At 34.3% G+C, this 24,709-nt stretch overlaps 2 protein-coding genes across 2 annotated transcripts in view; one reads left to right on the top strand and one right to left on the bottom strand.

The window, feature by feature from the left end:
* Positions 1 to 24,709, top strand: part of PKD (serine/threonine-protein kinase D3) — a 69,433-nt gene that overhangs the window by 11,895 nt on the left and 32,829 nt on the right. The gene's annotated exons all lie outside the window — the stretch shown is intronic.
* Positions 1,673 to 23,804, bottom strand: LOC149480760 (juvenile hormone esterase-like). The gene is made up of 6 exons (XM_089706781.1): positions 23,697 to 23,804; positions 8,627 to 8,784; positions 7,621 to 7,922; positions 5,034 to 5,246; positions 3,947 to 4,753; positions 1,673 to 3,689 (listed from the first exon to the last, which is right to left on the bottom strand). The coding sequence occupies exons 1-6, from the start codon at positions 23,743 to 23,745 to the stop codon at positions 3,530 to 3,532; spliced, it is 1,689 nt and encodes a 562-aa protein (XP_089562907.1). The 5' UTR covers positions 23,746 to 23,804; the 3' UTR covers positions 1,673 to 3,529.

Here is a 24,709-nt window from a genome sequence, read left to right as displayed (position 1 = left end):
AACTGGGCTTTGGATTTATGGGGATATAACGTTGCATTTTAATTGAGTAGTTGTTTATCTTTGACTTTGTGTAGTAATTAGCGAGAGATACGACTTACGGCTAATAAGTTTTGTTTTAAAAGAACCGTTGATTAAAAAAAATAAACAGACGTTTGTTATGTTTTGGAAACAAAAATAGCAAAAAAAGTAAATAATAACAATTTTTAATAAGATTTATGAAATGAAGTTACTAAATATTTTCTCCTACCACATTGATGATGCTAATCGATTGTTAGTTCGATTGTTAGTTTAGTTAGTTGATGATGCTAATGTTAGTTAAATCAAAAAGTAATTAACGTTTCGAATTTAAATTGTTTTACTGTGGACGTGCCCGAAACTTAATGATTGTTAATGTAACAATGTATATGAAAATGTTGAATGAATTACATTAGAGCACTAATGACCACTATACTTATTTTTTAAATACTGTCTGTCTATCGGTTACGATTTCACGGCTTAGCAATAGATGATAAAATATCGAATGAAATTACACAGAAAATAAATCTACTATATAAAAATAAGTCGGGTTTTCCTTCCTGACGCTATAACTCCAGAATGCAAGAACTGATTTTAACGGTTTTCCATTCGATGGAAAGGTCTCGGGCTCCGTGAGGTTTATAGCAAAGAAAAGGTGTCTCTGGTGGCGAAACGGAGTTCGCCCGGTTTGCTAGTTTTCAATAAAATCTATTTTACAAGTAAATCCATAGTATCCCAACATCACATAACCAGGTAAAATGCACCATACGGCTAATTATAATGAATGTGTATTGAGCAAACTTTCCACAAATTGCGCTGAAATGGTGAGAGTCCAATTGATACACATAACAACGGTTTTATCTACGTTGTTATATCTGAAAATTGTTTTATTTATCGCTCGTAGTTCCCGTGGTTAGTGTACCAAAGAATTCAATATGGGTGAGCATAGAATGTTTGTTCGTGGTACAGTGAAGCAACATGGTAACATTTGTGTCTGGAAATTATAGAATTTTAAAACTATTTTATAAGATTTCTTTCGATGTTCGTTTGCGATTACTTTCACAGCATTTGATATAAAAGTTGTGAAATAATACTCGCGTTGAACCAAAGTACCAAATACCAATATGATCAAATTGAGAAAATTGATTGATAATGTAAAAATAATTTAAAAAGTAGTGATAGATGACAGTCTGCTTTCGTTATGCCTTCACAAATAAGTTCACAAATAATATATCATTGGAATGTTAGAATATTTGTAAATCACATTTTCGCAATAGGTGATTATAAGGTATATAGGTAGGTTAAATAACAAACGAGAAAAATTCTATTTATATTGTGTATTTAAAAAATGTACATTTGTTGCATATATTTTCATTATTTACAAACCGATTCGTTCAAATACAATATACATATTTGCAATTGTTTTAGCAGTTACATTCTCTTAACCTATATCTTTCTCGAATAAATCTGTAGAGTCAGCTATAAAAAGGGCAATACCCACAGACAATAGATCCAAATGTATGTCTGTGGCAATAACACTCAATAAAAAAGGTAAATAATGGATTTCGTGACCGGTTAGATTTGACATTATTAAAATAATCAACAAAATTTCCGAAATGTCAAATTGGCATCTGATTTCGCATGCATATATGCATCTACAGACGCTCCGATTTGGTTGGTGCCAACCATCCGACCACGACCAAATCGGAAAGTGTAGAGAGCGGTCGGTCCGACATAATTATTATTAATATTGGTTTGACGTGGTCGGATGCGCCAGCAATACCGACCAAACCAACTTCCTATCCGATCCAACCAAATTGGAACGTGTGGAAGCTTTGTTCCGACCAAATCGGCTCATTCCATAGAGTAATATAGGTAATTGGCTCATTCACATTTGCAACGCCGCCGGTGTAGGACGTCAACATGAACGCCGAGGGAGTTACGGTCACCGAACGTGACATATTAATAAAATTACTGGAACTATATAAAGACTTTCCCTGTTTGTGGGACTTAAGTAACAAAGATTACGCAAATAGAGATGCCAGAAATCAAGCGTATTTTATTATGTTAGAAGTATTAAAAAAATTGACAGTGCGGCTACATTAAAAACCTTAAAAAATAAGTTATAAGAGCCGCATATGACTGTAATTTTCTCTATTTCTATAGTAGAATTTAGCCCATTCTCTTCGTACTATGGTCAACTGACATATTACTCTATGGTCAACTGACAGTTGGAAGGCCAACCGTCGGACAATCTGTAGCAATGTTGGAATGGTTGCCATGTCGGTTCCAATATGGTTGGCACCAACCAAATCGGAGCGTCTGTAGATGCTTTATGTGTTAACAATGATCACGCCGAAATTCGGAATTTCCCAGTGTTACATATTCTGAATACAGAATATGTACCTACTACCTATATCTAGAATCCTAAATATAGGAACAGCTATTTAATTTCGTATTCACTGCGAATAGGTATGTATTAAGTATGCACATTTGTTATCGACAAAGTTTTTAATTCTAGATAATTAACAACAATAACTCAATGGAGTGTAATCCATCATCTTTAAATTGTGATTGTTCAGTAGGAACTTGGATAGAACTACAGATTACAGAACCAGATAAATAACAACTGTGAACTTACACTATCAAACTGAATCTACTCGTTATCAAATAATTCCAGTTTTTCATCTCATTCTAAAAACTTTAACAAATAATAATAAAGTTTTCAGCTGTATAAATCTTTCATTAATCGGGAAAAACTTCAAAAGGTCAAGAATCAGAAATTTAAACAATTGCAGTAACATTATACTTAATATAACCTCAATGCTTATTTCTTTTTTTTTTTCGTTTAAGTACTGCCAAAAAAAATGGTTTGCTTAAAAAATAAGTACGCTCTGTATTGTAAAAAAAGCTAAAAAAAAACCTATTCTAAAGTCTTACATAAAATAAAAGTATCTTACTTCGCTAAATAATACAATCTTGTTCAATGTTTACAAAATTTGTACTTAAAATAAATATTTAAATTAGAACGATTTATTTCATATTTTTACCGGCGTTCTTTGCTTTGTTAATGATACTTAATTAATTATTATAAATTACTATGGCAAATTGGCAAGTGCTAACTTCGACAATAATTGACTTGTTGTTTATATTGCACCACCACCAGGCGTGATTAAGTCAAATCATAGTGTACCAGACTTTTCTGTTATCCTTAGACTTAAAGTAATAACTGAATGATTTATACATGTATTTCGGTGGTTTTGAAATCTGTGTTATAAATCACATTGACTGTATTTTTATCTATCAACTTATCTCGACAAAACAATCTAAAACTGATTTGATACAATCATAGTTTCTGGCACACACGAAACATAACCTTAAATTAAGACTTAAAACTAAATTGAGACGTTTAAAAGAGATCACAATCAAATTTTGTACAATACACCCAAAACCTCTCTTAACTCAGATCTCCTATAATAAATAAGCAACAGACTGTATCACACAGACACACACACTAAGTTCTTAAACTCTCAAAGAATTTCACCATATCGTTCTGGTCTGGAGTGAGTTCTGTGATGAAGAATTTGGACTCCTTGATGTCCTGGTAGAAGATATTGGTCGCGTGGCTGACCGGGGGCCAGACGGTCACTTCGTATTGATCGCACACCGGATCGCTGGAAAGTAAAATCGTATTTATAAACTAAAGGAAGTAAAACATGATGAAGATAACATTTAAGAGAATTTTGAATTTGATTAATTTAGATTTAGAAATTCAGGTTTACATTTAAACATAGCAATGCTGTTAATAAACAGATATATTTGTAATTGATCAGCTTTCTATGCAAATATTCTTTTCATGAGAGATATAATAGAAGCCGCAAAAATGCCTTCGTGTATTTAAATGAATTGAAAAAATAGATCAAACACTTACTTGCAAGTGTTGAAGTTTTGAACGAACCACGTCATCCAATCTACCATTCCTTGGTCCTGCCATGCCAGAGGATAGAAACCTTTAGCTTCTAGCATTGAATTTGTTCGGAAAATAAACGTCATGTCCTCCACGTGGCCAGCTCCTTTGTATTTCAATCCTTTAGACTCCTTTATAGTACTGTATTGAGCTTCATACGAGAACTGATACAGGAACATTGGTGCTGCATTCTTCATCGCTCTTCTTCTTTTGGCTAATTCCAATGCAGGATATATGTAGAATGTATCGGAACACGATTCTATATAGTTGTCCATGGTGACGCCGCCATTGAAGTATCGCTTCTCAACCTTCTTTGCATAATCCATTGCTGTTTCTAATGGTACCTTATATATCAAATTTGGTGATAAGATAAGCAAAGGATTCTCTTTTATTTTAGCTAGGATATCCAGTTTTTCGAAATTCGGCCGGAAAGTTTCGCATTCTGCGTCTGTGAATCCCACGATTAATGGTATGTCTTTGCCGACGCCTCTATCTAGTAAAATTTCAGGATCTTCATCTAAAACTGTTGTTACTCCGTCGAAGGGAGTTTCAACTACGGGCAGAAATACAACAATGCCGAATTGGTCCTGTAGAATTTGATTCACTTGCATGATTTGTTCGAGAGGTAGTTGGATAAGTTGCTGGTGAATGTCCTCCGGGTTTGTGGAGTTGATGCCGAGAGCGGTCACGAACAGGTTGCTGACGAATTGTGCGTAGATCGGTGACGTCGTATAGAAGCTGGGGATCGCTGTACCGCTCATTATTAATGCCCTGAAATTCATAATTTTATTGATTACCAATTGGGTCTATATCGTATATAGTTAATATTTAAAATCTTTTGATTTAGGAAAACAACTTTTATCTTTTATGTATGAATCAATCTATTGCGAATTATGCACGTGAGATTCGTTTTAGCATACTTAAATATTATTTTTATAGCGTTCTAACAGGCAGACATAATCATTATTCATGATTTGATGAAATTCCAAAAGATAGTTAAGTAAATGCAGTTTATTGTCGAGAAGGTTGCAGTCGATAGTTAAATGCGTACCTTCTAAACAATCCTTCAGCGGCCTTGGATAAAGTAAGCAGGTGAGCGATAGCTGCGCCTGCGCTCTGTCCAGCAATAGTGACGTCATCAGGGTTCCCTCCAAACGCCCTCGCGTTTGTCCTCACCCACCGGAGAAGGGTGATGACGTCACGAATACCGTTGTTTCCAGGCATACTTGAAGAGTTGAGGGAGAGGAATCCGAACACGTTCAGTCTGAAATCGATAAATTTTAAAATGGTCAAAGAGCCCAATGAATTTTAAGTGGTCATTTGTTATGTGGGTCAAATGAAAACATAGTGATAAATGCGCACTGGGCACTGAGTGTTCTTAAAACGTTTGGGTTTATTGCAAATTCATATTTATGTTATCTATTATTTATTTGCGTTTGGAGAACAGTACCAATATAAAATCTTACGTTATTTGTATTGTTAAAATGTTCAAACGTCTTTATAATATTCCCAGATCTGAATAACTATATTGCACGCCTCATAAGCGAAGCGTTGAGGTGGGTACTACTGTCACTTCGCGCAAAACATCTGATTTTTCAAACTTAAAATGTCTTTATGTATCATACATTGCACTTGTAAGATAATACATACACACACATATTAAGAAAAAACACTATTTTTAACGTTCATGATATTTTTGATGTCATTTTTGTTATTTAAACTAGTTAAAAAACAGTTTAAAAAAGTTCTGTCTTGGACGTCCGTGTGTCTGTATGTGCGGATCCTTTTTCTTGTTAACACGATAGCGACCGAAATACTTTACTAATCGAGTCTTTTTTTTTCTCTTACGCTTGAGTATGCTCAGGAATAGAACCCTTTCATTTTTCAGGGTCTGATTCGATGTGGTTTAATTGTTATTAAATAAACAAAAATAATAATTAATAAATATTTATTAAAAAAAAATTATGAGGCGTGCACTTTTGGATTTTCCAAATTATTTTAAATTTGCATTTAGTTTTTACTTAATTTATAACATTTAAATAGATGAAGTCACAGCAGTTGAAGCTGCGCTATACCAAATAATGATTTTGTAATCACAAAATAACTCCAACTTTGGCATTCAGACACAAGTTGATTAACACAGTGTTTGGAATGTCCTTATCAAAGGAAAAACTCTCAGGTATTTCATCGTGAAAATTTAATTTTTACGCTGTATTCCAATTCTATTTATGCGTTCATTACTCAAAAGAAATGATAAAAATAAACGCAAGTTTAAGATAACATCGCAACCTAGAAACGAATGCCTTCCTCGTTCCTAGATAATATAATACCAAGATGATATAATTTAATCAAGGAAGCATTTATTACATAAGTAACTAAAGTGTCAAATTTAGCATACAAAACAAAAATTTCCATTGTCTTTACTGGTCTGCGCTGTGTACATAAAATATGTATTGCGTCAATCTAGCTACTGTACGAGATTTTTTTGCACGGAAAGGCGAAATCATGTAGCAAAAAGGTTGTTAACATGATTTTGTGTTAAAATTTATGAACGTCAAGGTCGTCTACCGGTATCTGTGGCACGTGTAACTCGATACTGGTCTGACAAGATTTTAACTAAAATTTAGTGTATCCAATTTCCTGTGTACGGTTTCGTCGCATACCTATACTTTGTTTACATTATGTCAGTTACGAAATGAAAACTGTATCTAAAATAAAGTATAGAAAGCATTGTCTCCTATAATTGTAGTAATCCTAATTCTAAATGTTTATATTTTTTTCGATTAAAGTCAAAGGTTGATGATCGTTAAAGGTTCGTTCGAACTTTCCAAAGGACGTTATCATCATTATGCAAGTCCACGTGCTAATTTTGTTTACAAACAAGCGATGACGTGTGTTCTTGGCCCACATCAGCTGCTTATCGAACTGATAGCGCCTTTATCGCTGCCCTTTAATCAATTTGAGAAGCGCGTCTTCAAATAGATGTGTCGAAATCATATCGCAGTGGAGGAAGGTTAAGGTTGTTTATATCGGTATGGAAAATCTGATTATTTCATGTTACTCAATCTTAAGTCATTAAAAAGGGTTGACGATTTCAGGGTTCAGAAATTTCGAGATCTGAGACGACGGAGTCGATTACATTATTTATGCAATAAATCCGAAATGCAGGTTAATTTATAGACCGTACACAAACCAGTTAACCTCTAGCGAGCGAGTGAGCGCGTGCAACAAACAAAATCCCCAGGTCAAGTCCAAGATATTTCTGAGCTTTACGTAAAGCGAGATAATTGTTCGGATAACCTTTTACTCCGTGTTTGTTTACTCAGATACGAGGTATTAATATTCTCTACCGTCGGTTACTTCATGATCTCTTAATTGGGATTTATATTTATCAGCGTGTTGCAAGTGCAGTGATGAGTGAACATAATACTCGGTACACAGATGTCTGATTATTACGTAATTACGTTTTCCGTTAGTGATACTGTTCATTCGAGATTTCTCTCTGTTTGCACTTTGCGCTCAATAAGTCAAATGTTAGTGAAGAGATAGGTTTTATCAGACATGTATCGATGACTAATTAGTATTGAATATGTACATGCTTAGCGGACAATTTTACGTGTACCATCGCTTTCACTTACCTGTAGTTGAATGTAATGACTATCATTCCGCGCCGAAGCAAATATTCGGGCCCGTGGATGTCAGTGTCGCCAGATCCGAATGCGAAGCCTCCTCCGTGCACGAACACGAAAATTGGCAGACCAGTCTCTTCTGTGGTCGGTGTAATGGCATTTATGGGCACGTGAACATTCGCGTATATGCAGGCTTCGCTCATGCTCCTGTTCCTCACGAGCCCTCCGTAAAACACGTCGTGTTGTGGACATACTGGCCCTTCAACGGAGGCGTCGTAGAAGCCCTCCCAAGGATCTAGCGGTTGGAGCTCCTGAAATATAAGGGAGATATTCATATAGTAATACATTTACGCATTTCTTAGCGTAGAAAGAGAAACTGTCATAATTACGCGAATCTAAAATTTTGTCTGTAGATATATTTAAATTTGTTTAACGCAGTCACCTACAACAAAGTAACACAGACTTCCAATTCAGAATCCTAGATCAATTACCGATTAAATATCGCAATTAGACTCTAATTCAGTATACTCATAACGAGAGTGAAACATGTGACCATTGTTCTTGCTAATTGCAGCCGTTTCATTTGGAGCAATTACTTCAATGTTTCCTTTTATTTCCAATTTTAATTACATAATTCCTTGATGTGGGTCTTTTTTTCATTCGGTCGCTGATATCCATACTCAGGATTATGACTTATGAGAAAATTGTGGTTGTTACTAACCTCTTGGCATAGCACCAATTGAAAGTTTAGCTTCATATCGGTGCAAAAATGGAGACTTCTAGAATTTTTGTAACGTTTAACGGAAAGTGCAGTAAAACTACTTTTATTGTCTTAAAATTAAATGTCACTCCAGTTGTTATGAGACATAAGTGTCATGGATCATGACACGTCTAAATCTTAGTTCCTATCATTTCGGCATCTTGACTTGAAACTATCGAGGTGTTTAGTTAGAGGTTACTTTTTTGAAGTTATTATCCTTCCCACTACCTAATAATATTATTAAAAAAAGTGTACCTTAAACCGCAGCTCTCCAACCGGTTGCTTCGCATAGGGCACCCCTCGGAAACTCGCGTAAGGCGTGAACTTGTCAGCCCAACGCCGCACGCCGCACACATAGCCGCTATCGGTGCACGCCTGCACGTCGCACTTTGTCGAGCGGCCGCTGGTCAACGCTGTGGATTTCAAACTCAAATTTAAACTCAAGCACAAACTTAAACTCAAACTTGAAACTTTTTTTTTCGTCTAAAAAAGTATATAATGGTTATGTATTCAAATGATGGACATTATTTTGACGGTATAATAGATGGCCTTGATCGAGCTAAATCGGCAGCAGATGAATTGAAGATTCGTATAAAAATAATATGATAAAGAACGTTACGGAATTCCTACTTCTTTATGAATAAATATTCCATAATACACCGTTTATTTATATCTTTTTTTACGCTTGTGTGCATTATGTTTTATGTTTAGACGATTTTGCGTACATGACGAATTATAGTGGTACTTCTCAGCCTAGTTTGTGAACCTCCACATAAAGCCTAAACTTTAGTTTTTGAGTTGGGTTGTAGCAGACAGACTGACGGATGCGGTGAAACGTAATAATTGAAATGAAGTGCGTCACATTTTAACACAGCGACATATTATAATGCAAAACATGCATATGAGTGACGGATAACAATGTAACAGTTTATTTTTATTATTGTTTAATAACTGTTTATTATCTGTATTTACAGTTAAGTGCATTCTCTACAAAATAACAGCATTATCGGCTATAAATGTACCACCTTAAGTAACCTATAGTTTTCTCTATTTATAAATTTCCCACTTCATTATGGCTCTAATGAACACGATTAAGGTTCGAAATGGGTTTGATCTCAAAAACTGACAAAAAATTTGGGAAAAGCATTTTTCTGAATAATCATACATATATTTATGTTTTTAAAAGACTTGTTTTTAGTTTTCATCCCTTATCTCAGCAAAATCTCTGTTTGATTGACTGGATGGACATGTGAAATGTCGAGAAATATTGCACGCCTCATAAGCGAAGCGTTGAGGTGGGTACTACTGTCACTTCGCGCAAAACATCTGATTTTTCAAACTTAAAATGTCTTTTTGTATCATACATTGCACTTGTAAGATAATACATACACACACATATTAAGAAAAAACACTATTTTTAACGTTCATGATATTTTTGATGTCATTTTTGTTATTTAAACTAGTTAAAAAACAGTTTAAAAAAGTTCTGTCTTGGACGTCCGTGTGTCTGTATGTGCGGATCCTTTTTCTTGTTAACACGATAGCGACCGAAATACTTTACTAATCGAGTCTTTTTTTTTCTCTTACGCTTGAGTATGCTCAGGAATAGAACCCTTTCATTTTTCAGGGTCTGATTCGATGTGGTTTAATTGTTATTAAATAAACAAAAATAATAATTAATAAATATTTATTAAATAAAAATTATGAGGCGTGCACTTTTGGATTTTCCAAATTATTTTTAACTATTATAATGTATTGTACCGCTATAGTAGTAGAAGAAGCTATATTTGTTTTTAACACCTGTATATTGATGTGTGTGATATTGAAGAAATGAAAAGACCGCATGTCGAATAGTAAGAAAGTGTCTCAACTAAATCAAAGCCAGATTTATTCATTCAGTTTATTTACTTTTTTAAATGCAAGAAAAAAATTACCAAAGTAATTAAACATTATTTTTAACGTGATATTTAGTTTTTTTATGTATTTCTTACATATTATTGAATATCTATACGATATTCAAAACAAATTTGACGCCAATATTTCTATGCATATTTATGAGACATCTATACATATAATAAAATCGTAGGAAAGTCAAAACTGTACATTGAATATTTTTTTAAAAGAATACATAATCCATGATCTATAATCGATATAGAAGCCAAAAATATAGTTTTTAGAATTTTTGTCTGTTTGTCTGTTTGTCTGTTTGTCTGTTTGTCTGTATGTTTGTCCGAGCTAATCTCGAAAAGTACTGCATAGATTGACTTCAAATTTTGCATGAATATTACTAACAGGTCGTGTGAGGTTTTTTTAAACATATTATCATGCTATCACCTCCGGGGGAGGAGCTGTGAACCTTTACTTTTCTTACGTATTCCGTGTACTACGACAGCGTACAATCTAAAGACTCATGTTTAAATGTTGTTTTTGAGTAAGCCATGCTATTATCTAGCTTTACACTATAAAAACTACGTCATTTACGTAATTTGGGCAGAGAAACTGTTTAATGAATCTTTGTACTATAAAGACAAATTTGATTCAGCGCCATCTATGAGATTTCGTAAAAATCAAATCAATTTACATGTTAACACTACTGAACACAATGTTAAAAATTAATAATTTAAATATTATAATTATGTTATTTATTTATTTAACTCTTTAACCCATAATAAATCTTCCCTTCTCTATAAGGTGCGCTTATATAATTCGTGTGAATATACTACATTTTTAAAAGTGAGGGTAGATGTATATTATTTTAAGTCAAACTAGACACCATTACAGTTAATCTAATATTGATTGTGTTCATTGGTTACATTTTTAAAAATCTTCGTGTTTTAATAATTCGATCACGAGGCGGGACTCTAATACAGAAAGGTTAGTTCGTTGATAATTATTATTCCTTCATCATTTACATGTTGTTAGTAAAAATATACTTTGACTGTTAATACTTTTGTTCAGTATTTATCTGTATGATTATTGCTTGGTAATTAATATATTTTCATGTCGTATACCTAATTATAAACATAAGTGTGATGTGAAACTAGCTGGATTTATTTTTACATACTCACAGTCTTATATTTTGTGTTAATGTTAAAATAGTAGATATAAATAGTGTAAATCATAATATTTTTTCAAAGTTAAAAATATTTCCTTTTTTCTGATGGTGTTGCCATCGCATTAAACCGCGCTGTCGTTTCGTTCACAAAAAGTCATGTTATTAGGACCGAATATGTAGCCGCCTCAACTTACGGAAACGAGAGTAACCTGCGTTGTCTGTTAGTTATTATATAGTCGAATTTAACGTTACATGGAAATTGGAATCTAAATATATGTATACCTATTTATATTAAATCTGTAGAGGTCAATTCTGCACATGAAATATATTTCCTAAATAACTATCACGAGGTGATTAGAGATCGACATCGACGTCAAAAATGTTTGTCCGTCTGTCTGTCTGTATAACCGTTATAGAAACAAAAACTACTCGACGGATTTAAACGAAACTTGGTACAATTATTTTTCATATTCGTGAGCAGAGCAGCAACTCCATTTTTAAGCTTTCGTCGCGTGTGCGTTCTTAATGCGTGTATCTTAATGGTTAAAGCTACACAGAAATCAAGTATGAAAGAAATGTTCTCCATATTATATAAAAAATATCTCCCGACATCATAAATGTCTATCTTTTATGGTTGAGCTTAGGAGTTCAAAGCTTTCTGATTATATTTGTCTACTAGCTGTCCCCGCGACTTCGTTCGCGTGGAATAGTGACTATGGGACCTATGACCATGGGCTCAGGGTGGGGCAACAATAAAAAATCATTTTTATTTTCATGCTCCCACTCCCGCGCCCACTCGCACTCCCACGCCATATGCCACGTTCAGTCCCAATCCCACGCCCACGCCCACTCCCCTTCACAATTAGTACCTACCAGATCAAAGCCAGGGTAAGCGCCCCACTCAGCCCCACCGTGGCTACGCCCATGCTGAATTACTACTTAACATACAATTATTGAGTAAATACGTACAACCATACTGTACTGTTGTACTACCATAAATAATTAAAAGAATTGTTATTAAAATTTCTTACTAAACTGAGCTAAAAAACTTACGTACCAAATTATTAAAGAAAATCAAGAAATGAAATGCCTAACCTATACCAAATAGTTACTACATATTGTAATTAAAAATTATGATTAGTATATAATGTCGAAAATCAAAAAAGAAATGCCTAACTAATTCTACGTAAAATTTCTTTTAAATTATGTCATATTATTTTTTAGGAACCAGGGGGGGGGGAGAGGAGCAAATTCTATTTCCTTCCTTTCTTAAACGGATGTTTTTAATAATCTATGGTGTAGCCAGTAGCCACTGATCAGCTTAATCGATACTCAGTTTTTATCAAATCCAGAAACAAATCCAAATTAGATCTTTCCTGTCTCACGCACGTAACTAAAGGCTGAAGAGAGAGAGAGCACGTAACTAAACCGTTTAGACGAAGAAAAGTGTATAGAAAAAGGAATAAATAATTTCATAAACTTCCCGACGATCTTTAAAAATAAATTATAACTTTCATTTTTTTCATTCCCACTTTTACCCCTATGTAGGTATAATAAGTGGATGAACCAATTTTGATACACTTTATCTAAGAACCAGCGTCGGAAAATATTCTGCCTAACAAAAAAAAACCGCATCTAATTCGGTTTACCTGTTAGCCAGCTACGGTGCCATAGACAGACACACACACACACACACAGAAATACATAGCGGTCAAACACATAACACCAGTCTTTTTGCGTCGGGGGTTAAAAATATAATACGACATAATTTAAAGGACATTTTATGTGGAAAATTTACCTATACACCAGGGTAGATAATTTTTGAAACAAAAAAAAATCGCAGTAGGATGAAACCCATTAGAAAAGGATATGATAAAAATGTAAGGAAAAATAAATTACGGTCAATCGGAGTTCGGGAAGTGGGAGGGGGGGAGCTTTTAAGAGAAAAAAATGGTTTCTCTCGATTTCTCGATAATAATAACACCTGCTAATTTTTTTCTACATATTTTAATTGTACAGACATCACTTTTCCACAATTTTATTATATGTATTGATGATGATGATTGAGATTATAACACTCTTAGTCCGTTTTAATTTTTATTCACCCGCATCAGTGCCACCTAAAAAATCTTTGTATATCGAAATTCGAGCAAAGTTAAGAAAATGAGAAATAAGAGTTCTCAAGGATCGTTAGAGATAAGAGGCTTACTATTGACCGAAAACAACATGTGTTATGCCGAACCTGAAACCGCTTCACAACGAGAATTGCGGCTCACAGCTGACCGCGAACGGCATGTACTATCCTGTGAGACCGAAACCTTCACTGAGGGTATATATAACGTCTCACAGCTGATCGCAAATGGCATATTGTACTATCCCGTGAGACCGAAACCCTCACTGAGAGGGAATTACGTCTCACAGCTGATCACGATCGTCATATTTTATCTCGAGAATTCTGAAACTTTTACTCAATATGAAGACCGTTTGACAAATAATAGGGTGCACCATAATATTATTCGATCTCTCGAAGATGAACATGAGCATAAGCAATGACTAGAGTAGGGACGCGAATATTACCATTATTTGAGACAAGAACGATTAATAAGTTTGTTTAATGAAAGATTAAGAATTGAAACTATTGGTCTCTTTAAACGGACGAATAGCGAGAGGCCCGTCTTATTGCAGACAGATTTCGACATAGTCTTAATGACTTAGAGGTAAACATAGAAGATCAATCTACAAATTCGGTGGTGTGGTCCGACAAAATAATATAAAAGTGGGTTTGCTTATAACCTCACAATCGATTACAGATCATCTTCTGTATAGGCGATATTAACGTAGTATGTTCTTTTTGTAATGCTTTAAAGTGGAGTAAGGAGTCGGCTTTCGTTTGAAGATACGCCGGAACCTTTGAAATCACTACTTTTAAGTTTTAGAGGAACATGTGCAATCTAAACAGTTCTTAGACAATATTAGCTCTTATAGTATTGCGTTTTAAATGATCCTTTGGTGCTCAACAATTATCAGATGCTCCTTTCATTCTTACTTTTAAGATACAAGGTCAAGTTTATCATTTGATAGGATCCCTTTTGCCTGAAGGCCAACCTAAGTTTCTTTAAATATATTTTGTATTCGACTACGACGAATAATCGAATACAAGAAATCAATATTTCTCGAATTTAAAACTGAACTCATTTCACAATTTTAGAACATGTTAATTCATCAGGTTAATCCGTATATATGCGTTTTAAATCGATATTAGAAGCTTTTCCTCAAGATGGTGATATTAATATAAAATTGGTATAAATGCCGATAGACGGAAGTCTATCAGCACTCAGGAATTCCCTGAGCGTGTTATAACGCCCAGGCCGCAGTATTACAATTTTTCCTACAGTAGGGCGACGAATGTATTTTCGCATAGCAACGGAGGGGAACTCGTGGGGGGTAAAGTGACGCGGGCCACGTACCACAAACATGTTTAGTTTGTGGTACCGAGCGCGAAAGAAAGTCATCGTGTTTTTAGTAAAGTTACTATGTAAACTAACGTAATTTATTACTTAGGTACATATTCTATAATGGTGCGCTCAAACTGTTAATCTACATTTAATTTAGATTATTATTTTAATTACTAAGAAATGTAGAATTTAAATCACATTCATTCATGTTTTCCTCAAATATTCGATGTCTATGATTTTCGATGATTTTAAGATTTTCTTATCAGAGTATTCAATTTTAATGTAGTTAAATTTTATAAGAGACAATTAAGAACATTCAAAAATAAAGTGTCACGTATTTTTTTTAAACGACGAATGACGAAAAACGACCGAATCGCGGACGAAGTCGCGGGCAACAGCTAGTTATTAATAATGTTATTACAAGCGAGGTCAAAGCTCGCGTATGTTTTTGTTATATTTTTACTAGTTATTATAAATTGTTGTAGGAAATGTATAATATGGTTAATGGAACCGGTTGACACGTGTCGTGGAATCTCTGTACTATAAGACAGTGCGCGCACGAGCAACTTTGTCTCCGCAACTATTTTGTCTCTCCACCCATGGGCTAGTATGAAAGTGCGCGCACGTAGCGACGCAACTCCCCATACAAATTGATGGGAGAGACAAAATAGTTGCGGAGACAAAGTTGCTCGTGCGCGCTGGCTCTTATATATTATAATTATAATATAATGTTATTAATATAAAACCTGTCAAACTAGACGACAAAATTACGTACAAAAAATATGTCGAATTTGTCCCGTATTTTTCGATTTCCTGGTCACCCTCGATTTTTTGTGGGCTATTCAGTTGGACTATATAAATTGAATAATCGCATTTTTACGCATTTTTGACTATCATTTTCCTCGTATATTTCAACCACTAACTCGAAACTTAGAAAGGTTGGAATTAATGCATATGAAAATTTCTATGGGACGTTAAAACGCGAAAACTGAAAAACAGATTATTGAAAATTGTTATGTACATAGATGATTTTATAATTATTTATTATGGTAAGACGCGGGCTAATGTTAAACTTTTATCAAACTTTCTATACGTTGGATAAGCGTAGGCATTCGCTACGAAATGCGTAGCACCTTAGGCGTAGCACTTTTATATTTTTCTTATTACGTTTAATATCAATCATTGCTATAATACCATATTATTATTCCTGAATGAGTTAGTTCTTGCATTTTAAAGTAGCACGTGATAGTGACGTAAGTTATGGCTAAGTGGCTAAGTTCGAAAGTTTGTGAGAATGGATGTTTGTTACTCTTTCACGAAAAATTTACTGGACGGATTTGGTTGAAAGTTGACAGTTATATAGGCCATACTATAGGATCATGTGTTTACATGAGCTATAGATAGTCTTGGTATAGTACGAGATCCGGCTGCAGGATCAGTGCGTTCATCGGTTTTTTGCTGAAAACCGAATTTTTATGTATATTTATAATTAGAAGAATATATATCGACTAGGTTGCCAGTCAAAATTTGGCCGCAAGCATGTTTAATTAAAATTTTTCTAATCGATTTTTGGGAAAAAAATTCGTTCACTTGTTTTTTGAATAAAATGTAGTCTACATCACGTCAAATGATATAAAAATTCTAAAAAATCACGGTTGCCGCTTTTCACCTGGCCGCAACAACTTGGCAGCTTGGTGCAAACAGGTATGATTTCGATTTATTTTTACGTTCATAACGCACATTTATGAATCATATATCAAATTAAAGCTAATTTTTTTCTATTTATTATCATATATGGTTGCCTAATTAAATCCGGCCGCAAATAAGGGTTGCTGGCTTATAAAAATTATAAATTTAGGATTACTGCGTTCATCGGTTTTTTGCTGAAAACGAAATTTTTATGTAACTATATGTATTTATAATTAGGAGAATATATATCGACTAGGTTGCCAGTCAAAATTTGGCCGCAAGCATGTTTACACTCAACCTTAAATATTCAACATCTTTAACAGCCTGCTCATCTTTAACGGCTGATCCTGCGGTGGGATCTTAGACTAGTACTATAGTTGTAAATAATATAACCTCATCGTAATCAGCCTCCATTATTCTGCTGGATCACAAATTAAGGATTCCGCGAAACCAACTTGTTCTATAATATGTACTGTTTAGATTTACACTCAGCAACAATAAAAAACCTTCAAATTTAATAATGTTTTTATAAAAAATTGTAGGTATGTTATCATCAACCTGTTTTTGCAAATCTTCCAATCTATACTAATATTATAAAGCTGAAGAGTTTGTTTGTTTGAACGCGCTAATCACAGGAACTACTGGTCCGATTTGAAAAATTATTTCGGTGTTAGATAGCCCATTTATCGAGGAAGGCTAGAGGCTATATAATATCATCACGCTTAGACGAACAGGAGCGGAGCGGAGCCACGCGGGTGAAACCGCGGAACGCAGCTAGTCTATTTATTCACGCTTATTTTCGATACAAATATTAATGTTAGGTCGTTTTTCCTTCTAAGAAATCGCTCCTATTTAGGTTATTTAGTCGGAAGTGAAGTCACAACAACCTTATAATACGTTTTCACAAAATTGGCGTTTGATGTCGAGTTGCGGGAATTTGGCTCATTATAATAATAAGGCGAATTCCTGAAATTATAAATAATAATCAACGACCAGAATAACAACAAAATGTCTTAATATTTAGGTATTCCCAAGGGCCATAAAAGTATAAATTTGTTATATTAGTATTTTTAAGGTAATTTACTTTAGTTATGGAAGAGCGGGTTCTCCTAACAAAGGTTTTTCTACACTTACAAGGGGGTCCCATTAATTTTTGTCTTTAAAAAATAATATGTATGAAATAAATAATTTTTCATTTTCATGCAAATGATTCACGAGTTAGTGCTAATCGTCACGTAATAAAGATCGAGATAGCGCGGTGTGAGAGACAAATGAAATTTTTGCACGTGCCGGGTGTGGTGATAGTTAGTCCGTTTTCTTATGGGAAAAGGTATACATTTTTGAGTAAAGCAATGCCATTTGGTACGAATGTTGTACTCGTCCACCTAAGCCCAAATCGCCTGGTAGCCAGTGTCTACTCCCCGGCAGAATGGAGGGAGGGGGGGTTATAGAACAGAGCGCCCGGCGCTCGGAAAAAAAATTCTGGCGGATTCATTTGGCCCTTTGAGTCGAGTTTGGTGTCGTTATCAGGTAACTAGATGATGCCCGATTCATTCCCCATACCAGTTTTTTAGGGTTCCGTAGCAAAATATGTCACAATCTTTAAAATAATAAACTTTTGGCAGTGGCAAAATCCAAACAAACCAGTATAATTTTATATTTTTGTATCAAACTTGCTTTATAAAAAAATACTGTCTGAAAGGCCATTTCATGCAGATTATAAAAACATTAACATGTAACATATATCTTACCATTTTCAATGTGAAATAAATTATAGAAAGTACAGGAACGTTCGTCAGCGCAGCGTAGGGGACGGCTAATAGATCCGAAAAATAAGCAATAACATAAAACAAAAACCAGTCAAGTGCGAGTCTGACTCGCCCATCGAGTGTTTCGTACTTATTTGTCCTATACCATGTTATCTTGTCTGGTAGGACCTGGTTAACTGATACACACACACTTTCGTCTTTATAATATTAGTGTGATTTTTAATCATCTTTAAATTATAAATGAAGTCAGGTAACATTGTTAAAAATAAAGATAGATAATAATATAACGTTTTTGTATTAATAATAATGACAGCCACCTCCACAATTACATAATTCGGTACATTTGAGCTGGCGTATAAAACACTTCAATCTGCAGGAATTGCAAGATTTCACGCACCGACATCTTATCAATTCAAAACTTCTCTTTTCTTTTTATTTCAGGTGGGCAAGGAATATTTTTATTTTTTTAGGAATTAGGTCCCTGAATATATTATACAGCCTGTAAAACTGCCCTTAAGGTGTGTTGTTTAAGGGCAGCTTCTGTGGGAGGCAAATTTTTCGATTTGCCTGTCCGTTTTTGTTAAAAATTTGTTTGCGACCCTCATTTACTGTCACAGCGGGGTACAATGTGAAAAACAAACATGTACTTATAATAATTATAAAAAAATATAAGTTCTGGATAAGAGTATCCTTAAAATATCGTGGCTGTCCTTACCTATCATGCATTGTAATCACAAACTTTTCAATTTCACTGTCTGCATATTTGCCACTATAAAGTGCTTCAAATCCTCGTGTGACATTCGGATATGCCTTCCATACCTCAAATGCAGGTGTTCCTATAGTTCTTTTAGACCTTATAGCTTGGAATACATGATATTCTGTACGAGCCATATCTGTCGACTGTTCTTAACATTATTTTGGCTACTACTACTATATGGTGTGTTCCAAAGCTAGAAGGTCTAAAAGAACTATAGGAACACCTGCATTTGAGGTATGGAAGGCATATCTGAATGTCACACGAGGATTTGAAGCACTATATAGTGGCAAATATGCAGACAGTGAAATTGAAAAGTTTGTGATTACAATGCATGATAGGTAAGGACGGCCACGATATTTTAAGGATACTCTTATCTAGAACTTATATTTTTTTATAATTATTATATGTACATGTTTGTTTTTCACATTGTACCCCGCTGTGACAGAAAATGAGGGTCGCAAACAAATTTTTAACAAAAACGTACAGGAAAATCGAAAATTGCCTCCCACAGAAGCTGCCCTTAAACAACACACCTTAAGGGCAGTTTTACAGGCTGTATAATATATTTAGGGACCTAATTCCTAAAAAAATCAAAATATTCCTTGCCCACCTGAAATAAAAAGAAAAGAGAAGCTTTGAATTGATAAGATGTCGGTGCGTGAAATCTTGCAATTCCTGCAGATTGAAGTGTTTTATACGCCAGCTCAAATGTACCGAATTATGTAATTGTGGAGGTGGCTGTCATTATTATTAATACAAAAACGTTATATTATTATCTATCTTTATTTTAACAATGTTACCTGACTTCATTTATAATTTAAAGATGATTAAAAATCACACTAATATTATAAAGACGAAAGTGTGTGTGTATCAGTTAACCAGGTCCTACCAGACAAGATAACATGGTATAGGAAAAATAAGTACGAAACACTCGTTGGGCGAGTCAGACTCGCACTTGACTGGTTTTTGTTTTATGTTATTGCTTATTTTTCGGATCTATTAGCCGTCCCCTACGCTGCGCTGACGAACGTTCCTGTACTTTCTATAATTTATTTCACATTGAAAATGGTAAGATATATGTTACATGTTAATGTTTTTATAATCTGCATGAAATGGCCTTTCAGACAGTATTTTTTTATAAAGCAAGTTTGATACAAAAATATAAAATTATACTGGTTTGTTTGGATTTTGCCACTGCCAAAAGTTTATTATTTTAAAGATTGTGACATATTTTGCTACGGAACCCTAAAAAACTGGTATGGGGAATGAATTGGGCATCATCTAGTTACCTGATAACGACACCAAACTCGACTCAAAGGGCCAAATGAATCCGCCAGAATTTTTTTTCCGAGCGCCGGGCGCTCTGTTCTATAACCCCCCCTCCCTCCATTCTGCCGGGGAGTAGACACTGGCTACCAGGCGATTTGGGCTTAGGTGGACGAGTACAACATTCGAACCAAATTTCATTGCTTTACTCAAAAATGTATACCTTTCCATACAAGCATGCCCATAAGAAAACGGACTAAGTGACCGTATCTATGCGGGATTTATATCGGCGGTGAAGCGTGAACCGTGCTAGCAAAGTGTATACGAATTTTTACTGTGAAGACGAAAAGACAAATGTTATGGAGCCTTATGGTGTATCTAGAATCTATAGTAAATTTTATTTGGTTTTTACTTGTTAGGTATACATATATGTTGTCATGACCTACCGTCGGACGTTGATACTTTTTACGTAGGTATAAAAAGAGGAAGATTTGGAATTACGAGGTTTTTGTCGTATGGTAAATTCAAATGTAGGTATTCGAATGCAATTTAAGTATGTTTTTAATGTGTTGTCGATGTTTACTACGAACATGTTTTATTTCGACCATCTTAATGACTATCACATATAATATCAACATAAAATGCACAAATCGAAAAGTATCCATCCGATAGTGGGATCGCATACAGGTTGGTACTTGGTAGCCGTGACCCCGCGTGCATCTACCTGCGCATCCAGACGCGGCTTTTGTTCCTATTGTGCCCGTCTGTGGGTTAGTCTAGACTACAGAGTTGGCTAGCTTACCGCACGTGGCTTCGTCCGTGTTGTCTTTAACTTAACAAATTGTCTGTATTCTGTAACTTTGCTCGAAAACCACGCTGTCAATGGAAAACAGAATGAAAATCTGTGTAGCAGTTTTTGAGTTTATCGCATACGTCTGTATGCGATAAACAATCAGTTAAAGTTGATCAGTAATATTGCTGTCTAAATGAGCTCCTTGGTCAAGAAAACTTCAACATCCTATTATCATCTCTGCATCATGCAGTGTTATCAGCAACAAACTGTTGATGCACCGAGAAAGTTGGGTAAAATGAATTTTCAAAACTCAAACATTTATTTATTCAATTAGACATCTTTTAAAAGCACTTTCGAATCGTCATTACATATTTTTAACATTTACCACCGATTCGAAAAGCAGTATCTAATTGGAGTATATCCATAGTTGCTCTTTCAGGTACACTTCTCAAACTACCTGAAATGTTTTTATCGACATCATTTTGCTTTTGAATATGCTGTAAAATATTATACTTAGAACAGATAATTTTTTTCTTTTGAAATATTACCGAAAAGCTGATACAAGAGAAGATATAGAGTTCGAGAAGTGTGCCTGATTTAGTAAAAGCTCATTATCACACTGTTTGTATGCATTTCCTGAGAACATTTACTATGGTGGTGTTTATTTTTTTTACACCATAATATGAAAGTAGAGATTTCAATGAATAAAAGGCTCCCCAAGTTTTTGAAAAAAGCTGATATTTTGACGGGTGACTTTTCGATTGAAAATTAGGTTGTTTTTTTGGTATTAATTCAAAATAAGGCGAAAAAATAAATATTTTCAATCAAATAAATTACAGTGTATTTGAGACATAATAAACTAAGTTTCCACCAAATTTCGTAGAAAAAAAAATAAATTTTGAAGTAGATAAAAATAAAAAACTAAAAACTTGTTTTTTTGAATTTTTCACCTAAAGTTTGAGGTTATGTGAAAAAATTGTGAATACAAAAGTTTTAGAACTTTTAATTACCTACAACTTTGCCATTGAACTTTTTTCCGTAGGACTTGTAGTTTTGTCGGAAATCGAGAGAAACCATTTTTTTCTCTTAAAAGCTCCCCCCTCCCACTTCCCGAACTCGGATTGACCGTAATTTATTTTTCCTCTTATTTTCATCATATTCCCCTCCTTTTCTAATGGTTTTCATCCGATTGCGATTTTTTTTTAACTTTTTATTATTTTTGAAGGCTTCTACCCCAGTCTACAAGCAAAATAATCCCGTTTGTGTGATATTTATGTATTTGCGTAAGTAAGACATTGAGTAGTAACTAGTACATACTTTAAAAATGATCAAGTAGGTATTACTTTTAATCACTTTGATATTAATCAATGTATCCGCTAAATTGATTTAATATTTATTGTTTATTTAATTACTTCAGTTCACAAGCAGGTATTTAGTGCATTTATTATTTACACGTTATGCAAATTACAATTATATGTTTGAAATGTGCCAATTTAACAGGTAAATACAGCGGGCGTTCAAAGTCACTGCAAAGTTGGCATAACTTAAAATAAGTTAACTGTAGTTAAGTACTACAGTTAACTTTGTTAAGCTACTAATCTAAGCATTTTCCTCTTATAGTTTTTTGACCTGAGACATTTTTTTAAAGGAATTTCAAGTAGAAATTTATATAATCGATTCACACGTGTCGCATATTAGACGGAATTAAAATCATTATCCGAAGAGCGTAATTAGATTACTTTTATCGTATTTTTATAAATAATAAGATAAACACGAGTTTGCGATCAAACAATTCGGTTGTATTAATTGACCAGTCATTGACCTTACACTGACTAACAATGACATGGTATGAAAAATAAACAAACTTTTTGTTGATACAAATTGTTAATAATTAGGTGTGTATTATTAAAAGTTTGGCTTGGTTCTTCTCGTTCAGGCTTAGTAAATGAAGATATAAATAAAAGAAATAGAAAATGATCGACTTTTGATACAATAAATTTAAATAACGTAATATAGAAAAAGACGTAAAATATTTTATTAGAATAAATTATTTTAAACGATCAGTGAGGAATTTAAACAAATTATGATTTATGACATACATACTAATGTACATAGAATATCGAAAATATTATCATATTCAAAAAATTAAGAGATCGAAATTAGATAAAAAAATATTATTTATATTTTTAAAAATAATGTTTATAAAATGCTACTGGTAAATATTTTTTCCCGGCTGTGCCAAAACTTTTTAAGTGACACTTTGATTGCATTTAATTAGAGCAGAACTTGTAAATCGAATTAACACAGAATTATAAAAATAAATTGCAACGTAATTTCTCCCAAAATTACAATCACGTAATCCCACCATATATTAAAAAAAATCGAGAAAATTTCGGCACTTTTTATTTTGTAAATACGGTTTTTCCCACATCCCTTTACAGTATACAATCAAATTGTCTAATTAAACTCGATATTGTCAACCGATAGTGCATGACCGAGTTCCGAAATCGATCGCGCAAAAGTTTGTCGAACTCAACTCACCGATGGTCGCGCACAGTGCCACAAACACGCTAGTCACATACCGCGACATCGTCACACACTGGCCGGCGGCGGCGCTCGACCCGTATATATACACGGCGGGTTACCGCGCGGACTGCTGCTGCCTCAGAGAGGACGGGCTCGAGTGCTGCCTCTGAGAGGACGGTGTTGTGGTGTTGGCCAGAAACATTTGGCTTCGTGAGATGGGTAGCATTGACGTTAGAGATGGCAAGGATTGTTGATTGCGAATGTGATCATAAGAGCTTCGAACAAGTTCTGATTTAATTTCTTTTCTCTGATTCAAGTCTTTAATTTTTAAAATTGATCAAATAAATCTTTCAATTTAAATGACTTTGTATAAGAGACACAGATTGCACATTAGTTGGCATTATTCAAACATATCGAAAATCGGAAAGCATTTTAGCGTTATCAGTTCCAGACCGCATTGTCCTTTGCTAAAATTAACTTATTGTTGTCTCCTGGAGGAGTTATTTATTGCATTTCAAGTGAATGCATCGGGGGCTTTCCTTTGTGACAAGTCGCCTTTGTTTGCGGAGGGAAATAAAACTCAAAAACTTCAATTTCACTTGTATATGGGCGGATATTTGTTGCTGGCTTGGTGATTGAAATATAATCTTGTCAGCTGTGACCGCTCTTGGCTATAATTGTTTCTCTTTAATTGCACGCCTCATAAGCGAAGCGTTGAGGTGGGTACTACTGTCACTTCGCGCAAAACATCTGATTTTTCAAACTTAAAATGTCTTTATGTATCATACATTGCACTTGTAAGATAATACATACACACACATATTAAGAAAAAACACTATTTTTAACGTTCATGATATTTTTGATGTCATTTTTGTTATTTAAACTAGTTAAAAAACAGTTTAAAAAAGTTCTGTCTTGGACGTCCGTGTGTCTGTATGTGCGGATCCTTTTTCTTGTTAACACGATAGCGACCGAAATACTTTACTAATCGAGTCTTTTTTTTTTCTCTTACGCTTGAGTATACTCAG

The sequence above is a fragment of the Colias philodice genome, chromosome 18, assembly GCF_061535455.1.
Source record: "Colias philodice isolate Cphi_HAF_F1 chromosome 18, ilColPhil1 Martin Lab GWU primary, whole genome shotgun sequence".
Taxonomy (NCBI): Eukaryota; Metazoa; Arthropoda; class Insecta; order Lepidoptera; family Pieridae; genus Colias; species Colias philodice.
The sequence above is the reverse complement of the archived record's forward strand: the minus strand, read 5'-3'. Positions and strand labels throughout refer to the sequence as shown.